The sequence below is a fragment of the Typopeltis vanoorti genome, chromosome 16, assembly GCF_054136105.1.
Source record: "Typopeltis vanoorti isolate ZY-2024b chromosome 16, IOZ_Tvanoo_1.0, whole genome shotgun sequence".
NCBI classification, from domain to species: domain Eukaryota; kingdom Metazoa; phylum Arthropoda; class Arachnida; order Uropygi; family Thelyphonidae; genus Typopeltis; species Typopeltis vanoorti.
In genome coordinates this window covers 82074415-82096593 of record NC_143564.1, presented here as the reverse complement: position 1 = coordinate 82096593, position 22179 = coordinate 82074415, and the positions used below count along the sequence as shown (strand labels likewise).

Here is a 22179-nt window from a genome sequence, read left to right as displayed (position 1 = left end):
AATGTCTATATTATCACTTGGAAAATAATTGTAGGATGGATATCTAAATAACATATGTAGTATTATTTTTTACTAATCTATTATCACTTGTTGTTCTAAATATTTACTGCATCTGTTGTATCATATTTCATTTGTACTCCTTATTCAGTGTTTTAATAAATAATAATAATGAGATTGTAAAAAGTTAAGTGTAAATTAATTTTACAAACTAGCATTTCAACAGCTTCTACAATTTTTAAAGGTACCTGTGGCATGACTAAACAATAAATTACACGATAACCACTGTAATTAACTTTAATGAAATGAAAGTACAGCTTTTTCGTACTGAATATAACAGTACATCATCAGTGTGTAGAAACAAGCAAATCAAAGAAACGAGAATACAAAGTACATACAGCAGTTGGTGGTTTACCAATTAAGAACTGTTGCCGCGTGCTAGAAATCAATATTAATAAATATTATTAAAAACTATTTTTGGTGGTATAAAGGCATTCATATTTAAACCTGTTTCTATGGAGAAGACAAGCTTCATCCCACTGGATACTGTGTTTAGTGTCAATACTATGTTGTGCCAGACCCAAGTTTTGAGGTTTTATGTATTCGATATAAGATGTGTTCATTAATTCTTTTTTCCACAGAATGGCTTGTCTGCACAAAGTATGTTAGACTACATTCACAAGATACCTGGTAAGCATCAGCTAATGATAGAAGTGACAGTTTGTTTTTTGTAGGTGGCAATAGATGAGAAATTTTGTTGATAGGAAAATATGTGGGAATGAGATGATACTTCAAAATTCTACCAATTGTTTTAGAGATGTTTTCTACCAATTGGTTTAGAGATGTTTTAATATTTTGATAGTGACAAGTTCTTGTTGTAAGCTTAAGGGAGAGGAGCACACATTATGTGCTCTATTAATTAAAGACTTGATAACAATTTTTTGAGAGATGTGATGAGCAGACTTTTGATGAATATATCTGCAAGTAACGGTAGGTTTTCAATAAACACTGGTTGATAAATTACCAGAGGCTGTGCACATAAGGATGTCCAAGAATGGTAAACTACCAGCCTTTTCTTTTCCCCATGGTGAATTAAATGTGTGGGTGAAGGCTATCGATCTGTTGTAGGAAAGTGGCAAGTTTATTTACAGAATGAGGCCAAACAGCAAAGACATCATCAACATAATGAAACCAATGAGAGCGTTGGGGATGAATGGATGAGAACAAGGTATCTTCTGGAAGGTTCAAAAAATAGTTTGCACAAGGTGGGTGGAGACAGAGAGCTACCCATGGCAATACTTTAACTTGTCTATAGATCTCGTTTTTCCAGCTGACGACGTATCCTGATTCTATAGCAAATGCAAAAATCTTTGCAATATCAGGAGGGTAATCATCATATAGTAAATCAACAGTGTCCGATAATGGATAGAGAATATTGGTAAAGAGGGAAACAATGTCGAAGCTGACTAACAAATTTGATACTTGTATTTAAATATCCTTGATTTTCTCAAGAAAATGTGTGGAATTCTTGATGAATGATCTGGATTGTCCAGTATAGGCAGTTAATGAACGTGACAAAAATTTAGCGATTCTATATGTGGGAGAGTCCATACAATTCACGATGGCTTTTACTGGATAACCTTCTTTATGAATTTTTGGGAGGCCATATAAATGAGTTCTTCCAAAATGAGTGCACAACTTGTCCAAAGTATTTTGATCAACTAATAACTTCATTAAGCAGCTTATTTGTTTAATTTGTGTTTTTGTAGGGTTATAATTTCTTGATAGATGGAGGTACCTGTAAAGGGCAGTCTATCTTCCTCTCATAGCCATTCTGTGGAAAAAAGAATTCATGACTTATTTTTAACAGTATTAACAACACCAAATAATTTTATCAAAAGATGTTTTATTAATTGCTTATATTTCACTGAATTTCAGCCATCAAAAATAATTTTTAATATTTTTATTAATATTAATTTCTAGCACACGGCAAGTTTTTAATTGGTAAAACCACCAACTGCTGTATGTACCTTGTATTCCCGTTTCTTTGATTTGCTTGTTTCTATGCACTGATGATGATGTGCTGTTATTTTAAGTATGAAATCTTTACTTTCATTTCATTAATTACTGTGAGCCTGTGTAGCTCAGTGGATGTGGCATTTGCACACCACGGCACTTGACTGCACGAAGGAAGACTTCATTTCAAGTCTAGTCGGCGACTAGAGGAAAGCCCATTCCAGAGATCAACTAACCCAGTTCCCGAATTAGTTGATCTCTGGAATGGGCAAGCATGTTTTTTCTCCTGGAAACTCTGGTTTTTTCTCCTGTAAACTCAAGAAAATCAACCATAGAACCCACATTGTTTCAGACATTAAATAAGAGTGTTAGGGACCACGAGATGGTGGCACATGTTGAGCCGTCACTCTTTACTGCATGCCACTTACTTAGTGATAGCCTTGGGCCAGCTATCTCTGATTGGGTACCAGTGGAGATTGAACTGCCCACTCAGTCTCCAAAAGTTAGATAGGGCTAAAAATGGCCTCGCCTACTTCCTATATATACGGGAATAAAAATAAAATAATAAAAATTAGCCGATTTGATTTTTTTGAAACACGGATTGTGTTTCACCAAAACACAGGTGCGATTTTCAAATATCATTACAACAAGTATATTTATTTATTTATTTTCTTCTTTTTTGCATAAAACAAATATTTGTAATGTGTTAGAGATGTTTTTATAATTTTCATCAAGTTTAACATTTTATTTTCAGGTCCATAATTCATGAATGTTCAAGAGTGATTTTTTGTTTTAACATTCCACATCAAAGGAATGAAGTGTTGTGAAATTGGTTACAGGCAAATTCATCGAAAAACAGTTAATCGAAAGACAATTCATCGAAAAAGCAATTCGCCGAATAAACAATTCACCGAACGACAATTTAACGAATGGCAATTCTTTCATGAATTCTTGCATAATTCATCGAAAAGTCATTTTTCTTGCAAAGTATTGTTTAAAAGTCTTCAGTAACAATGCGGAACGTTACTCATGATACAGACAGCATATTTAAGTGGTCATTGAAACGTAATAATTATTTTCTTGCATTTTAGAGCATTTAATGTAAGTGTACATCCTGCTTCATTGTACAGTTAGCGATTTATCTGTAGAGAAGACAGGAGTACCACATGCACTTATCTCCCGAATAACCTCGAAAACATGTAATTACAGTTAATAAGGGGAGGAATAGGCTAAGAAATTCGTTCTACCAAATTTTGTCACAATAAGTCTAGTCGATTGAAATTAAAAATTTCATTAAATTTCATCCAGCCAGAGCGAAATTGTTAATATCATTTAGGAACTTCTTTACGGAAATGTTATGATACAAGTGATCCATTACGAACTAAAACTGAACCGTGCATTCAGCTTGTTCTGAAAACTTCTGCGAATTCTGCTAAGTCTGAGAGTTATTGTATACATAATTTTGACACTATTCTTTGTAGACCCGAATATAGCTGAACTGAAAACTGGAAGGGTTCGACATTTTTTGTAAAAGTTTCAAATACGGAATCCAAATAAAATTTTTTCATTAATAAATGTAATAAATAAATAAATTTACTGAACGTAAGTTAGTAGGCCTAATACTGAGATGACTAGGCTTTTCCTCCTGGAAATAGGCAAATCGGACAAGAAAAACAATAAGAATCGATATTGTTCTGTAATTATTCCTTAGTAAAGCAGCATTGCTATACCAACAATCGTTATATTGAGGAGCATGAGGGAAAATAGTATTAATCATTAATATTACAACTACTATTAATAATAAATTGATTCTTTGATGTAAATATTTTTCACAATATAATAATAAAATATACAGGAATTCAGAGTAAAAATATTGGAAAACTTGAAAAAAATTCATTCCTGAAGATTTTTCAATCACATTTCACTTATTTACTCCTGTTTCTGTTATTCCTCAATGACAGGAGTGCCACATGCACTTATCTCCCGAATAACCTCGAAAGCAAGTAATTGCAGTTAATAAGGGGAGGAATAGGCTAAGAATACTGGAGGAGTATATGTGTGGGTATATTTCTGGGTTTTGAGGAGGTGATCGGTGCAGTTTGTTAAAAAAAAATAAATAAAAGGTTAAAATATTCTCTAGGAAAGGAAAATAATAAAATAAGGAGTGATGAATAAAGAGTCTTAAAAAACAAACCTGTTAACCTTTTAGAAGCATACTCATCTGGTGTTATATTTAGATGAACAGCGGTTGGAAGTCTTATTCGACTTTTGAAGGATGCCAGTGGTCGGCAGATCACAGTTAGAAAACACAGTGCTAAAGGAAATTGGAATTGGGTTGAGTTGTTTTGAATTAAGGAAGAAGCAACTGGCCTTAAATCCTTGCGTGATTTTTTCTGAATTGGAAAAACACGCAGGGATTTAAGGCCAGTTTGCTTGTTTTTCGGCAAGGGAAAAACCAAGTTTCAGAGAGGAAAAACCTTCCATCCTCATATGAGACAGGCTAACTCACCTTCAGGTTAAACGCCCTGATAAAGGCACTTGACATCCTTGATAAACGTAGGATGCTGAAGTCCTTTTCAGCAGTTTCATTAAATGAGCTGTAGAATTTTTCTCTTCTCCGTTTCTGCAGTTTTATAGAAAATAAGTTTAGGATGGAGGACTTTTTTTTATACATTCATGCCAAGTTTTTTTGTAGTCTTCCATTTTCTAGAGATGTTTCTTAAAGTTGATTTTTCTGTTTTGGAATTTTCGAGTTGGTTCGAAAATATGGCTCAACAATGCGATCATGCATGATCGGATTTTTGAGCCATTTTTTCCATGAGGAGACTATTACAAGAGTGGCATACCTAAATATGCTAGAGAAATTTGTGTTTCCCCAGATTGAGAAATGTGTAGGGCCTCATTTTCCAGCATGATGGAGCAACTCCACATTATGGTGACTGCGCGTATCCCACTGCTTGTGGCCACCACGCAGTCCCGATTTGATTCTGATGGATTTCTTCTTTTGCATATATTTATATTTGTGTATAAATAATTAAGTAAAAGAGTTTTTTTTTAAGGGGAAGGGGTGGAAAAATATGCTACTGCACGTGGCGATAAAATTTCTAGCGCCAGTCCTGATGAATATGGTGTTTGAGGTAGATATTGAAATCCCAAGTCGTATGTTGTCTGTTGGATTTCATAAGCAGGTGCATTGTCCTGCAAAAGCAACACGCCTGTGCTAAGTTTCTCGAACCGATTTTCCTTCAGTATCTCCTTCAATTCCTTCAGAGCTGCTGTAACAGTTTCACCTTCCTTGAGGTAAGATAAGGTTTACACATCCATATCCTAAAAGACAATGGCAAGAACTTTCCCTGCCGACTGTTTGGTTCAAAACTTCTTTGGCCATGGAGAACCTTTTGTGTCTCCACTCCATTGACTGTTGTTTGTTCTCTGGTCATAGTGACGAAGCCATGTTTCATCAACGGTTAGAATATGAGCTAAAAAATTTCACGAGGATGAAATCCCTTTATGAAATGTTCTTTTAACATCTCAACTATACCCACCTCAGTGGATATCATTCACTGCAACCAGTATGACCTGCCAAAAAAATCGCTTTCCGAACGAAGTAGTATAAATAGTAGTTATAAATAGTAGGATAATAAAAAGATATATACCTCTCAAAATAATCCAAAACAAAAAAAAAAAAAAATTGCACACACATCTTTGCCCCCACACGCCTTATTCATTTTTCAGTGAACCGTATTTTCGATGAATTGTGATTTTTCGATGAATTGTTGCGTTTCGATAAATTGCTTTTTCGATGAATTGTTGTTTGATAAATTGCTTTTTCGATGAATTGTTTATTCGATGAATTGTCTTTTGGTAAACTGTTTTTCGATGAACTCTCCGGATGCCGTGAAATTAGACAAAGCTTTTCAAGGAGATTTCATAGACCTCTCCCTACTAATGTCATAATGAAATTAGACACAGCTTGAAAAGTTTTGTTTAATTTCACAATACTTCATTCCTTTGATGCAGGATGTTATAACAAAAAATCTTTTGAATATTCTTCATGAATTATGGATTTGCAAAGAAAACATTAAAAACTTAATGAAAATTACAAAAAAACAATGCCAAATACATTACAAATACTTACACTTAATGCAAAAAAGAATAAATATACTTGTAATGAAATTTATTTGAAAATTGCACTGTTTCACAAAATATTAAGTGACTTTTGTGAAATTCTATATAATAACAAATTATTAACAAATTAGCCATCATTTGTTAATAATCAATCTTTAGGATTAAGTGAAGGAAACTCTTGACAATCTGTTTCATGAAAATATAATCTTTTTACATGTAAAAATTAAGATTTATTGGCTCTCATATTTTGCCACTTGTTACAAGAGCATCTTCAGGCCATGTACTAGGAAACAGTAACATTGGATTCAAAAGGCAACATGGATGCATTGCATATCACATGCTTAACTCTAGTCTTGGTCATAGCTGCATACAAGAGAATGTGCTATTACATAAGAATCAATGAACAATCAAAAACATCCATTACAGAGCCTCATCATTCTTCCAGACATTTAACCCCAGAAGCTTACGAGGGTGGTCTGAAAAGTTCTCGGCCTAACAATGAAAAAACGAATTTATAATTTCAAAATTATTTTTAGTTTTCAACATAATCTCTCTTAAGACTAATACATTTATTCCAGTGATGCTACAGCGCCATTATTCCGTCCCTGTAGTGGGTACTTTTTAAGATTTGCAAAATACCCCTCTACAGCTGCAATCACCTCTTGATTTGAAGAAAAACGCTGACCACCAAGGAAAAGTTTTAGTTTTGGGAAGAGATAGAAGTCAGAGGGAGCCAAATCTGGGGAATAGGGTGGATGTTCCAACAATTCATGGTGCAGATCCCTTAATTTTCCCATTGCCAAAAACACCTTTATTAATAAACAAAATGCCTTTAGCATCCCAAAACACTGATGCCATGATCTTTCCTGCTGATGGAACCGTGTTTGGCGCTGAACAACCTACAGTCCACTGTTTGGATTCTGGTGTGCAGTGGTGAATCCAAGTATTATCCATAGTAATAAATAGATGCACAAAATCAGTTATTCAAAATTTCTTTTGGCATTAAACTTTCTTTTACAAAGAATTTTATAACTGCACGATACTCAATTTTATCCATTTCAAGAGATACAACACTTTTGCTTCAGACAGCTGTATAAAACAAACTACTTGATAGAATGACTTGCAATTTCACATGGAACCTTATGACAGATGTATCAACTCTTAGAAAAAAAAAAAACCTTGCCGATTGTGTTGCATTCCTTGGTAGAGGCTGAGAACTTTTCATACCACCCTTGTATTATAGTATAGTTTTAACTTTATCACGATCCTGCCTGAATGAATTTGAATATCTTTTTCTTCATCCAAATGAACAAAAATATACTCATGTTCAAAGAAATGGAATAAACTTCAATTTGTTCAATCCATTTCTTTTCTATATTTGTAGGTTTTATCTATTACCTAGTCGATTTTAATTTATTTACATACTTTTTTTGCCTATATAGCCTTTGGTTCTGCATATCAAAGTGCACATAGACTGCAATTTGGCATATCGGCATATATTAACTGCAGTTCCTCTATCTATTTTCTTCTATAATTTCTGTAGTTCTTCTTGCTATCTCTAGTTTTTATGGTCCATAGCACAGAGAAAGTTTTGCCAGTACATTGTACATTCTTCTTGTATGCTTTTGAACTCAGAAGGCCTGGTCAGAAAAATGAATTCAGTACCCATCTGTAAAAAGGGAAATTATAATTGAACGTGAGAATTAGAACAGTTCTACTCTAGAGTATTCCAGGTAAGATTTATGCTTCGCACTTGAAGAGGTTAAGAAAAATTGCAGAAGAGTAACTTGAACATGCTAGATTCAGACTAAATAAGTGTTGTCAGCATCTGATTTTCATATGAAAGCACTTCGGAAATCATTGGAATAAAACAATTTGTATATAAATCATGTATATATATCTAAAAACAGCATGTAAGTACCAAGAGAAAAGCTCTTCAAAAATAGAATTAAGATGTATAAGTGGAACATCCTACAGAGCAGTGACAGAACAGTAGTAGATAATTTTCAGAAGGAATGCGAAGAGAAGTACATATCACAATACTTGAAGTAGAAAAACCAGTCAAAAACCTGAAATGTGGAATGACAGCTGGGGAGATGATATTTGATCAGAAATGCTTAAGTATGGAAGTATAAAGACATGACAAAGTTATTCAATGATGTTTATTTTGCTCATTGCATAAAATAATTTGATACAAAAAACATCACATAGAGCTGACATGCTGTAAGAAGCTGTCAAGGAGATCTGGATGATCAGTGAAGGTGATGTTCAACATGTTGGCCTTTCTGCAGAACCAAAGCTGATACTACTATACAACATTGTCTACAGCAGAATGCAACTAACCTGTCAAAAGGTTTTTACTTCTATCATTATGGTAAGTCTGAACTTAGCAGATCATACTTCAGGTATCCCATCACATAGGATCAGATGGTAGAAAACTAGCTTGTGATATAGAATTTAAAAGTTGGAGAGAAAATTTTTGGAGTTTGCTCTGACTATAAGTTATACATGTCTTATAGCATACTTATAGCCACTTATGAGTGGCTGTCAGTTGACAGTACCTAATCTCAAGTACAACTACATTAATTTGCCAGAAGTTGGGGAGAAGAGACATTGATTTTAAGATCAACCTAACAATTGTTAAAATGCTATTTATATATAACATTAATGTTAGTTGCAATTTATTTTATACTCTTTTTCACTCATGCTATTGTAACAAGATAGTTTGAAATTCAGCACAATATAAACTAGTTTTGTTATTTCCATCCATAAAAGTTTATATAAACTTGTAATATATCAGTCCCCATGGGTGGGCTAATTCTTTATTTTATTCATTTTTGTGTCTGTGTGTGCATACAAATTTTATATATATAACGATGTCTACGCACCCCTAAGTTCTGGACTGGTAGGCCGGTTCTCCTTGAATTTTTGAAGACTCGAAAGGGTCCCCCCCCTCCCGAGTTCCAGACTGGTAGGCAGGTTCTCCTTGAATTCTGATGACTCAAAATTTGAAGACTCGAAAGAGGGGGTTCCTCCCCCCCGACGCATAAGGCACCCAACCCCCTCTGAGTTCCAGACTGGTAGGCCGGTTCTCCTTGAATTCAGATGACTTGAATTTTGAAGACTAGAAGAAAGGGGGCTCCCTCCCTGGTGCCTGCCAACTCCAAATAAACTCCAACTTTACCTATTAATTAACATGTTGCTCTTCTGTTCCTAATAAGTTCATTAATTCACTTAGGCATGGACTTTACCAATGTTGAACACATTTTTCTTATTTCTGCATAAAAAAAAAAACAATACTTTTTATAATAGATTGTATTAAGTTATCCTTTATATCACAATTTAATTTTCCAAGTCTCTTTTTCACTATGGCTTACAAATTTTCTATTGGGTTAATGTTGTCACTAGAGTTAGCTGGCCACTGAAGTAACTGGATGTTGTAAATTTTGAAATCTTTCACTTTCTTTTTTTTTTGAAGTGTGGCATGGAGCAAGATCCTGTTGGAAAATGAATTCTTTGTCTTTCTGGATCTGTGGGACCACTCTTTTCTCCAATATTTTTATGTATTGGTCACTTTTCATCATACCGTCAACCAGCACAAGCAATCCTGGACCGTCATATGTAAAACAATCCTGAACTTGTTATCTAGGTGTTTAGAAGCTTGTCGAAGGTGGGCAGGCGAAGTCTTCTCATGATTTGTGAACATAGTACTTGGTTTCCTTAGACAAAGAAATGGCTCTCATCTGAGAATACGACCTCCTTCCACTTTTCAACAGATCAATCTTTGTACACTTTTGCCCATTGGAGTCTTTTTCTGCTTAGCCTTCATCAACAGTTTTCTTTTTTGGTCTTTGGGCAGTCCTCTCTGTTTCCAACACTCTTTGATGGACTGTCATATCAGAAACATTAATCCCACTAGCTGCCAAGTCTCTGCTTAAGTCTACAGCAGACAATCTTGGATTCATTTTGCTTTTTCTAACTAGTAAACAATCTTAAGTGTAGTTTTCCTTTTCACCTACATTTTTTTTTTCTGTCAGAAGAAAAGGTAACAGCCTTCATAAATCTCCTTAAAATTGCATTAAGAGTACCAAAACCAACATCGCACTCATCGGCAATTTGTCTTTGAGTCATGGATTTGTACTGAGAAAGAGAACATATTTCTGAACGCTTTCTTGGAAACGTATCCATTTTATAGCTACATAAAATGAATAAAACACTACGATGTCAACTTGTTTACACTAATAAAAAAACGCACAACACTATTAATAAACATCATAGAGAGACAGTTAAAACGTGAAACACTCGACTAAAAATAGCGAACTAAAATCAGACAGTAAAACCAGAACCAGAATTATTGTGAACTGAAAAACTACAAACTTTATGAAAATTCAGCTTGTTCAGATTAATTCGTTTGTTACTATATCTCTGCTTCTCTCTTTTTTGGTGTTATAGTGTCATTTGTTATCAGTTTTGGTTTGTTCAAATTTATTTTCAATCCAGTTTGACTGGACACTTAACCTAATTCATTTCTAGTTCTTTTGCCATTTTATTCATAAGAAAAAATTCACTGATGGACCAACATTTTTACAAATAAATCAACTCCTACTTATATACATGTCAGACATTATACCCACAAATATTAATTTGTATTTGTTAGACAATAAATAATATTTATTTACTTTAAGTTATTTTTGATATTAGGTTATATGATAAGACATAGGTTTTATGAAAGTAACATTTTCTGTTATTTTTAAGGTTTCTTTCTATTATAAGAAGTTAGATGAACTTTGTTTGAAAGATGGCCATTATTGGAATATTATTAAACATAAATTGGAAACTGATGTAGTTTCAGAGAGAACTTTAGATGGTAGCAAGTTAAATATTAGAGTTCCCAGTCTGCTTGTCAATAAATATAAAACAGAGCTACAGAAAGTGAGTAATAAAAATATTATTGTTTATGTAGCTTACATTATATTGTTTTAAAGAAGTATTAATTTGATGTTATGCATATAAATTTTCATTTCATTATATGAATAATATATTTTGTAATTAAAGAAAATTTCCAGCCTGCTTGGTTAATGGATAGTCTGTGCATTCCATTCTAATCTATGGATTAAAATTCTCTGTGGCATGGAATGTTTGTTTGAAAGTCTTATGACAGATGATTTTCAGGGTCCTATGCAAGACCTTGAACTGGCTTGAAAAAGTACTATGTTTGGTGTATACATCTGAGCTTCCAGATTATCCAACTTTTAGCTTGCCACCCATTTTACTAAATGAGCTAAAGTTTCACGCATGAAGGTTTACGAACATTCATGCGTGAAATTGACATTGAAAAATGCGAATATCCTGTGGAGTATAATTTTATCCTTGCAAGCATATCTTCAAGAATTTTAAAATATGTTGCATATTTTAAAAGCACTACACAGGGTACCATGGCTACTAAATGTTTCATGTGGGCATACAGAACTATCTTAGAGCTGAGAAATTAAAGTTTTTTTTTTTTTTTTTTTAAATAAATTTTCAATCCAGATTAGAAGTTAGGATTAGTCCATTTGCCCCAGAAAGACTAATACTGATTCTTGATGTTATCCATGAGCATGTAGAAACCTATGTGCTGATTTAAAAAAAAATCTAACCCGAGAGGTCAGGTGTGGTAGCATACTATAGGAGCCTATAGAAACATAATTACTTATCTGCCTTTAAAAAAAAACAACAAAAATTGCCCTGACATTCAAAATTTTGGGGTATGCATCCTATGTCACATACCATCACCAGGCAATAACATGGCTGAAATTGAATTACAATTCTTATAATATTGTCATGAGCAGCACAATGGTTTTGATTTCTCCCTTTTCTCTGTCTGAATACATTGTTTTGAGAAGAAAAGAGAAAAAAGTTCAGATCAATTCCATTTTAAGTTATTAGTTTCCTATAATGTTGCTTAGCTTGATATGCTTGTTTCTGTTTTGATGTAATTTTTTTCCCTACCACATGAAGGCAGTGATGTCATAGAGCTGTTGATGTCTATAATTTATTTGAGGAACTAAAGCTTTAAGGAAAGCACACCTGGTGTGTTTGTGTTTGGTAGGTAGGGTGGAGTAGGAGGTGGGCAAGTGATAGAAGTATGGGAGTGTAGTGAACAAGTGTTTGGTCTGTGGCTCTGCTTTTGTGTCGAAAGCCTAAATGCTATATTTTCAATATTTTTTGCTGGTTCTTGCCAGTTTCAGTAGCTCACTGAGGAAATCTGGTATTTCACTGAACTCTTGGTTGGTTGTTCGCACACACGTGTGCACACAAATAAAAAAAGACAGCAGTTGATATTTTTAGATATCTAGCATTTGAATTGAAGGTTGCATCTCTTAAAAGCAGTGACTAGGTTTGTCTCAGGTTAGTTCTAAAATTTTTGCTGTGATGTATTGTAGAAATCCATAATATGCTGATGTAGTCACTTATGTGCTGTTGTATTATATATGTTCCAGTTTCATCCCCCCCCCCCTTATTGCAGTGTAATACATATGGTATTACTAGATTTATTCATTCCTTCTACATCCATTCCACATAATGCTATCAGGAATGAATGTAGTAGATGCATTTGCAGAAAATTAGCACAATTTTGCTGTTGAACATTATATGTACTTCACAATATATGTTTGTTTTTTTCATTTCTCTTACCAAGCCTCACAGCTGAAAGATTTAAGCACAAATCAGCTGATATTAAATTTATTTCTTCTTTGTTTACTTTTAATGCAATTATTGCTTTTGGAGAAATAGGTATTTTAAATATTTGTGTGTCCATATGTTGGACACATTATTGCATGAAGGTATCCATGCAATAATAAGTCAGAATAATGGAGTCCGAAGACTCATAACAGGAGACCCAAAACTATCCATGCAATATCTATTGTCCCTCTCCTTGAACTTGACTGACAGAGTACTCATAACAGACATGGACAAGTCATTCCACTCATTCACCACTCTCCAATCAAAAAAATTACTCCTTGTACTCATGCTTACCACAATTTTACTCAGTTTCCAGGAATGGATCCCCCTTGTTCTACCCCTTCTGTCCAAGTGCTACAATATTTCTTGTGCATAAATCCTATAAAACGTTTTAGTAACTTAATTGCTTTTGTCATATCATCTTGTTTCTGCCTATCAACCTTTGCGGACCCCATCATCATCATCATCAAATTCCTGCCATGTACCCTCAAGGGGTGTACAGGATATGATAGTACTACATGAAAAAAATTACATCTTTATTAATTTCCTATCTACAATTTTCCTCCAAATCAGTCTGTTACTTGTCAAGACTCCAACATTATCAGATCTTATATTTCTATCGTCTAAAGCACTTTGTACCATATCAATCCACCTATATCTTGGTCTTCCTCTGGGTCGTTTTGCTGCCAACCTGTCAGAGAACACTTGTTTTGCTAATCTTTCCTCGCCCATTCTGTTTAAGTGACCATACCACCTGAGATTAGCTCTGCTAACACATTCCTGGATGCTGACAATATCAAGTTCTTTCCTAATATCCTCGTTTTTAATATGATATTGCCATTGATGCCATCTGTTCACGCCTATAATCTTTCTCAGGACTCTCATATCTGTGGTCTCTAGTCTTTGGTCAAGGGTTTTACTTCTGACCCAGCTCTCAGATCCATAAGTTAAAACTGGTTTGAACACTGTCTTGTATACAGCTAATTTAGTGTTCCGACTAATTTCTCTCTTATTCCATATGAATTTATTCAATTGACTTCCCACCATACCAGCTTTGCTGATTCTGTTGTCTATTTCTATATTTAATTTACCATCTTCAGTAAAAATCGTGCCTTTGCAGACCCTCGGTGCATAATAGTAAGCATTCTACAGACACCACTCATTATCTTAGTCACTCATCTCTGCACTTCCTCATTCCCAAGAAACCCAGGTGACTTAACCTGAGCACAGTAATATCTATGCTGGTTTCTATAAATTAAGGAACAAAAAGAAAATAATTCTGACAATGTGCCAATGTTAACTTGCAATAACATTATGTAAAAGGTTATGCTGTCTTTGTTATCTTATACATATGAGTGGCTCTGTTAGCAGTATGTGCAAATGAGCAATGGCATAAAAGCAGGCATTTTGGAGTGGTTTTCCATTATATTTGTCTGTGTGTGTGTGTGGAGTAAAAACCAAACGTTTAATGATAGCAAAATTCTTGGATTATGGCTTTTTCATAGGCTTTTTCCAGCTCATGCTTAATGATTCTACTCATCCATCTAACTGTTATTTGATTTATCCTTCTGACCTTGGGTATACAGTTTGATATGGCTTCCTTTATTCTTGACTATCTCCTATGCACTGCTAACACTTTCTTGCAGATTCTGATGACATGGCATTGCTTCAAGCTGCCTCCTGAACTTTTCATAATCCACTTGCCCTGTAATTTCACATATACTTTTTTTTTTCTGTTTTTAACTGAAAATTACAGTTGAGTAATTTTCCAAGTCAAGACTGCATGATCGCTCTCCCTATGTTATGATAGGTTTCACGGTATAAAAGAGCACAGATGGTTAAGCAAATAACTATTTATTAACTTAAGGCTAATATTTCGCTGGTCTTATATCCAGCATCTTCAGAGCACACAACACAAAGTTTGTTACAAAGGCAAGACAACCACAATCCGGTGTAACAGTGGGGACAGTATAAGTGATTGCAGCGTGCAACACAAGACTAAAGTCCTAATATGGCGCCATCTAGGTTAAAAAAAAAATTTTCAAGTTTTGAAATAGAGTCCAAATGATAAAAAAATAAAAGTAATAAATATTAATTTGGTCTTAGGATGACTGTCTCCCAAATCTTCGGTAGATTTATACAGCCATACTTGTTAAGGTTTGGGGTATGTTTCAAGGCTTCTGTTGATTCCAGGAACAACCTCTCTGACTTGTAGAAGCTTCTGTGCATTACTTTTGTTTCTTTCCAATTGATCCTGTGTGTAGGGGTATCCAGAGCATGGTCTGCCAGACCCGACTTACCATAGCAAAAGTGTCGGATATATTTTTTGTGTTCACTGAGGCGGATGTCCACATTTCTTCCTGTCTGTCCGTAGTAGGCTTGATGGCAAGAACAGGGCACTTCATAGACACCAGGATGTGATAAAGGAGTGCATTTGTCCTTGGGTGAGCGGATGAGAGTTGCTAATTTTTTATAAGGTTTAAATACTGTGCGTAATTGGTGTTTGTTAAGCACCCTAGATATCTTTTCAGATGTGCCTTTAATGTATGGGATGGTGATTGTTTTGTTGTAGTCTTCTGTGGTAGATAGAGGGGATTTATGGGTAACATTTAGTATGTTATCTATTTTATGGGGATTATAACCATTGTTTAAGAAGGTTTGACATAGGTGAGAAAGTTCAGCAGTGAGAGCACTGTCATTGGAACAGATTGCTCTAGCTCTATGGGGTTAGTGTTTTTAAGATATCATATTGTTGAGAAGGGTGATGGTGTGATTGTTTGTGTAAGTATCTTCCTGTATGTGTGGGTTTTCTGTAAACAGAAAATGATAAGGTACCTTCTGGAAGACGTGTGATCAGTGTGTCCAAGAAAGGCAGGCAGTCATTGGCTTCCAGTTCCATTGTAAAGTGGATTTTAGGATGCTGGCTATTTAGGTGCGCTAAAAATGTATTCAATGTGTCTGGGCCATGTGGCCAAATGGCAAACACATCGTCAACATAGCGTAGCCAGAGGCTAGGTTTGAGAGTGGCTGTGTTGATAGCTAATTTTTCCAGATGTTCTATGTAGAAGTTGGCTAAGGGGGGAGAAAGAGGTGAACCCATAGCTGTCCCATCTAACTGTTTGTATATTTTCCCTTTCCATGTAAAATAACCTGCCTGTACTGTGAATTTAAATAGCTGGGATATATCTGGGGGAAATTGTGAATTTAGTAAGTTAAGTGTTTCAATCAGTGGTACATTAGTGAATACTGAGGTGATATCAAAACTCACCATTAGGTCTGAACTATTTAAGGTGTGGTTTTCTAAAATACTTTTTAGGTGGGTAGAATTTTTAACAAAAGAGGGAGAATTGTTTGTGTGAGTGGTTAGTAATTTTGCTAAATGTTTGGCTAGTTTATATGTAGGACTGTTTATACTATCTACAATAGGACGTAAAGGTGTACCTTGTTTGTGTATTTTTGGAGCACCATATATTCTGGGTGCTTTAACGTGTATGGGTTGTAAGTTTTTTGATAATTTCTTTAGGCCAGGAAGTGATTTTGTTCAGTAATTTGCACACCTTATTCTTTTGTGAGTTGGTGGGATCTCGATCTATGATTTGATATGTAGACCGGTCTTGGAGCAGTGCATGCATTTTGCTTTCATATTCTGTTGTTCTGTGTTAACCATCTGTGTTCTTTTATACTGTGAAACCTATCATAACAGTCGGACGAGCACATAAGCCTATCCACACGCACTCTCCCTAATCAGAAGTAATGTGGCCCACTTTAGTTATAAGCAAATCGTCTGATTTTGTGACCAGATCTAACTCTCTCAAACCCTGATTTCCTTTTCACAATGTACTGCTTCAAGTAATTATCTTAGCATATGAATAAATTTCTTCCTGCTATGTGATCTTTGCTCCTTTTGATCTATGTCCATATAGCTGAAGTCCCTATAATAATTACTCAACCCACACTTGTGCTAATTCACTGATGCAGTTTTATATCTCTGGCTTATACCAGCAACAACCAACTGTGTATTTTATCTTATTAGCCATTTCATGCCAAATCTATTTCTGAATATTTCTATTTCTTTCTATTTCAGTTCTATTATCTATTTCATGCCAAATTGTCTTTCTTCATGATTTCTTAAAATATAGCTAATGAATTATCCAAAATTTTGAATCCAAAAAATGAACTATCCAGAATTATCCAAAACATGGTACAATTTTGGATGTACCATGTTAAATAGACATAAGAACTCTTAACATTTGCCTTAATGAACATAAATACATATTCATTATCCTGTGTGTGTTCATATGTTGGATACCCCATTACAGAATTAAATGGGGAAAAAAGCTACAATGCTGTACCTATCAGGCCACTAAATGGAGACTACTTTAAAACCAACCATGTTTGGGTGCTATAATATCATGTTAGTTCCTCATATGATTTTATGTATGCAGGCTTGAACAGATGCTAAGAAAGATTGTGGAAGAGAATCATAGAAAAGCAGGGTTCAGGCCAAATAGGTATTCTCAAGATGAGATTTCACTTTAAAGCGGTTAAGAAATCATGTGAATATAAGAAGGATTTGCAAGTTTTGTAGATCTGGAAAAGTTGTATGATAGGTGCCAGAAAAAAGCTGTTCAAAACTTGCAGTTATACTGATGTAAATAGAATATCCTAAAGAGTGATATGTACACAATATTTTGCAATATATAGTTGCAAATCAGGTGTTATATTGAAGTGTAGGCTCAAATATATGAATATGATTGCAGAAAAAACAATTTCAAAACTAAACCTTTGATGCTGTGGCAAAATCTGAATGAAAAAATCTAGTGATTTAACTAGGAAGGAATGTGGTGAATTCAACGATGAAGATGGAAATATTGGAAGTTAGTGGTAGATTCAAGAAGCAATCCAGAAAAAGAAGAAATTATATTCTCAGTTCGTTACAGACGTTGGGTGACTTAGAGAAACAGAAAGATGTAAAACAGCTAAGCTGTGTGTGTGTGTGTGTGTGTGTGTGTGTGTGTCAAAATAGCTAAACAGAAGTCATGGAAAGGCTTTGGTAAGAAGATAAATATCACGAAAGTGGAAAAATATTCTAGAGGTTCTGAAAAAAACTTGAAAACAAAGGAAAGAGTAGTGAAAAGAATTGGAGATGATAAATGTGATATAATATCTGAAGATATTCTGGATGTCTGGAGTGATAACTTTGAGAGATTAAGAGAGTAACAAAACCATGGTAGAAAATATTCTAGAAGAATGCTGTCAGCAGTATGTATCAATACTTGAAATAGAAAACTTCATCAGAAGCCTTAAATGTTGAAAGGCAGCTGGAATAGATGGTATTCAACCAGAAATGCTTGAATATGGAAGTATAAAAGTTTTAAAAGCTTTACATTGTCTACACCACATAATTTCAGAAGGCTTGATCAGAAAGTTGAATTATGGGAATAATCGTGATTGGAATAGAGCTTTGAGAGTACCCATCTGTAAAATGGGAAAGGAAACTGAATGTGAAAATTACGTATAACTTTCCTTATTGAGTGCTCCAGATAAGGTTTTATGCAAGCATACTTAAAAAGAGGCTAAAAAAAAAAGCAGAAGAGAAATTTGAATGTTGGGAGAGATAAAACAAGCTAGATCCAGACCAAACATGTTTAGTCAGGGTTACATTTTCACTTTCAAGCAGTTGGGAAATCATGGGAATATAAAAAGTAAATTATAATAGACAAGAAATGATATTTCTGTTTTACTTCTGTATCCTAGTTGTGAAGATGCTTCACACACACACAGACTATTTTCATAACTAATATACTTGTATATAGAGGTTGTTGACTTGATCACTTGCCTTAGTATTCCATCATGCAAAGCACATTTCTTTCTAACATGTATATTGTTATGCATTACGGGAAGGGTCATTACCGAGACTCATAACGAGAATCTAAGTTTTGCAGATCTACAAAAGTTAAACAATATGGTGCCAAACAAGTCTGTTCAATGACTGCAGTTAAAATAATGTAAATGGAATGTTCTACTAAGGGATGCTTAAGGATCAAAGCTGTATAATCTCCACGTAGCCTTTAAAGGAATGTGGAGAACTGACCTAATGTCCAATCTCACCTTCTCGTGGTGTACCCTGTTGGGTATCTACCTAGATACTGAATGACCAAGGATGGGCTGGCAATTTGGGATTTAGCCGACTGATCAAATTGTATTTTTATTGGCTTAAACCAAAATAAAAAATGACTGAACAACATGACAGAATTTCATGCTGGCTAAGGCATCGCCTTAAACAAGGCCCTCGTTGTTTTCGCCAGGAAACCAGTGCAAACAGTGAAAAGTCAGCTACTGGAACAAATCCTAAAATCCTCTCTAACTTAACATTACCAGAGTTCAAGATCGGTACATCAACATAAGAAGCCTGAAAGGCAAAGAAATGGAGCTAGCTGAGGAATTGGATAAGTACCAGATCGACATAATAGGGATGACTGAAACAAAAAAGACAGAAACTGGTGAGATCTTTCTCAGCAATCAATACAAAATGTTATATTCAGGCAATGACAATCAAGGAAAAGGAGTAGCCATAGTATTCAACATTAAATACAAGACTAATCATCTTGAATGGCAGGCAGTCTCAAGTAGAGTGATGTGGGCAAATGTGAGAATGGAAAACTGCACAATGAGACTTATTTGTGCCTATGGTCCCACAGAAGGTTCCAAGGTAGAAGTGGAGGAATTTTTTGATGCTTTAGAGAAAGCAATTGACAAAATGAAAAAGGAAAAGTTGGTCCTTTTTTGGGGATCTAAATAGCAGAGTAGGAAATGATTGTCAGACAAAAAAAAATATATATTGGGAAAATTGGGAGAAAAGAGCAGACCTAATAATAATGGCAAATACCTGTGGGATTTCTGCTCAGGACATGGACTGGTTATTACTAACACAATGTTCCAACATAAAAATGTGCACAAATTCACATGGAGAGAAGAGGTTAGGAATAAGAAAAGTCTCATTGACTACGTTATTGTTAATAGTGATATTTTCTTCCTAGTGCTGGACACCAGAGTGTACAGAGGATTTGAAATTGGAAGTGATCACCATTTAGTCTTGAGCAGGATAAAAGCGAATTTCATATTGAAAAGAAGAGCATGTAAGAAAGTTTTAAAGCGAATAAAAGTTGAGCAGTTCTCAGGTGTGAACTGTATACTAAAACACACAAACACGATTGTAGAAAAAATGAGAGTTTGAGAACAGGAACCAAACCTTGGAGATTTGGAGAACCAAACCTTGAAGAAGCTGTCAGAGTATCTGCTCTCCAGACAAGAGGATGTGGGTTAGAATCCCACCGTGGGCATGGATTGTCTGTAAAAATTGATTGTTTGTGATTGTCTGTAAAAATATTAGTGATGATTGTAGTTGCAGTTCATTGTAGTTGGTGGATTGAATGGTGGAGATAAAGTTGTAGAGTAGGGCCCTCCAATGAGTCTTTAGACTTCCTGGAGGTGTTACATGCTCTTAGAGAATATAGAGACAAATGTAAGAAAGCTAAACACTTTGAAAAATTAGCTAAACAAAAGTCATGGTTAGACTTCGGTAAGAACATAGAAAATAAATATCAAGAAGGTAGCAAGATATTCTGAAAGTGAATATGTGAAAAAAGTGCTGTAAGAGTGATGTGATTTAGAGATAAAGGTGAAACAGGAAAACTGGAGAAAAAGATATCCTTGATGTATGGAGTAATTTCTTTAAAAAATTGCTAAATGAAACAAGCAGTGATAGCACAGTGGTAAAAAAAAAAAAAAAAACAGGCATGCAAACAGGAATACATATCCATACTTGAAGTAGAAAAAACCATTAAAAGCCTGAAATGTGGAAAGGCAGAGCGAGTAGATGATATTCAACAAGAAATGCTCAAGTATGGAGGTATGAAAGTCTTATAGTGGCTGCACTGCATAGTTCAGAAGGTCTCGACAGAGGAATGAATTCTGGATGATTGGAGTAGAGCTCTTATGGTACCCATATATAAAAAGATTTATGCAAGTATTCTTGAGAAACATGTCCTGAATCCAGCTTGGTGAAGAACAAGCTGGATTCAGGACAAATAGAGGCTGTAAGGATCAGATCTCCACTTAACGGCAAATAGTTGAGAAATCGTGGGAATATAACAAAGATCTGTATTTAAGTTTTGTAGATCTGGAAAAGGCATATGACATGGTGCCAAGAGAGAAGCTATTCAAAACGCTACAGTGATATGGTGTCAATGGGGCATATTAACAAGCAATACTTAGTCTTTATTTGAGTTGTAAGTCAGCAGTTAGAATAGAAGGAAGTACAGGAAAACGATTTAATGTTAAATTTGGTATCAGACAAGAATGTACATTGTTCCCTCTGTTATTTATTATCTATATGGATCATATTATGAAGGAAAGGGGTATTTAACCTGATATTAAAGTTGGATCTCCTCTTTGCTTTATGCATATGATGTTATACTTCTAAATAAATCTGGTACAAGTCTGCAAGATTTCCTGACTAAATTGACTAACTGTTGTAATAGATATGGTATGAAGGTCAGCAATAACAAAGCAAAGACAATGAAAATAGGTAGATCATTGAAAATATCAACTGCAATGGAGAACCTATAGAACAAATAAAACATTTCAGCTACTTAGGCAAAATTTTTTAGTGAAGATGGTAAATTAAATATGGAAATAGACAATAGAATCAACAAAGCCAGTGTTGCTGGTGTATGGGAAGAACCCAACTGAATAAATTTATATGGAATATGAGAGAAATTTAGTCAAAGCACTAAATTAGCTGTATACAGTGTTCAAACCAATTTTAACTTACTAATCTGAGAGCTATGTAAGAAGTAAAACACTTAACCAAAGACTAGAGACAGCAGATATGAGAATCCTGAAAAAGATTAGTGGCATGAACAGATGGCATTAATGGTAATATATTAAAAATGAATATATTAGTAAAGAATTTGACATTGTTAGCATCCAGGAATGCATTAGACCTTAATCTCAGGTGGTATGGTCACTTAAACAGAATAGGAGAGGAAAGATTAGCAAAACAATTGTTCTCTGCCCATTTGGCAGGAAAAAAACCAGAGGGAGATCAAGATAAAGGTGGATTGATACAGTAAAAAGTGCCTTAGAAGATAGAAATGTAAGATCTGATAATGTTGGAGTCTTGACAGGTAACAGACTGATTTGGAGGAAAATTGTAGATAGGAAGTTAGTAATGATGTAAATTTTTCATGTATTACTATCATATCCAGTACACCCATTGAGGGTATATATCAGGAATTTGATGATGATGAT

The 22179-nt window shown here is 34.7% G+C and overlaps 1 protein-coding gene across 4 annotated transcripts in view; it reads left to right on the top strand.

Moving 5' to 3' along the window:
• Window positions 1-22179, top strand: part of dgt6 (dim gamma-tubulin 6) — a 248962-nt gene that overhangs the window by 99737 nt on the left and 127046 nt on the right. For all 4 annotated transcript variants that reach the window (XM_090406343.1, XM_090406342.1, XM_090406341.1 and 1 more), the window contains exon 8: window positions 10897-11073. In XM_090406343.1, the coding sequence (XP_090262469.1) occupies window positions 10897-11073 (177 nt within the window). The remainder of the gene's footprint in view (window positions 1-10896; window positions 11074-22179) is intronic.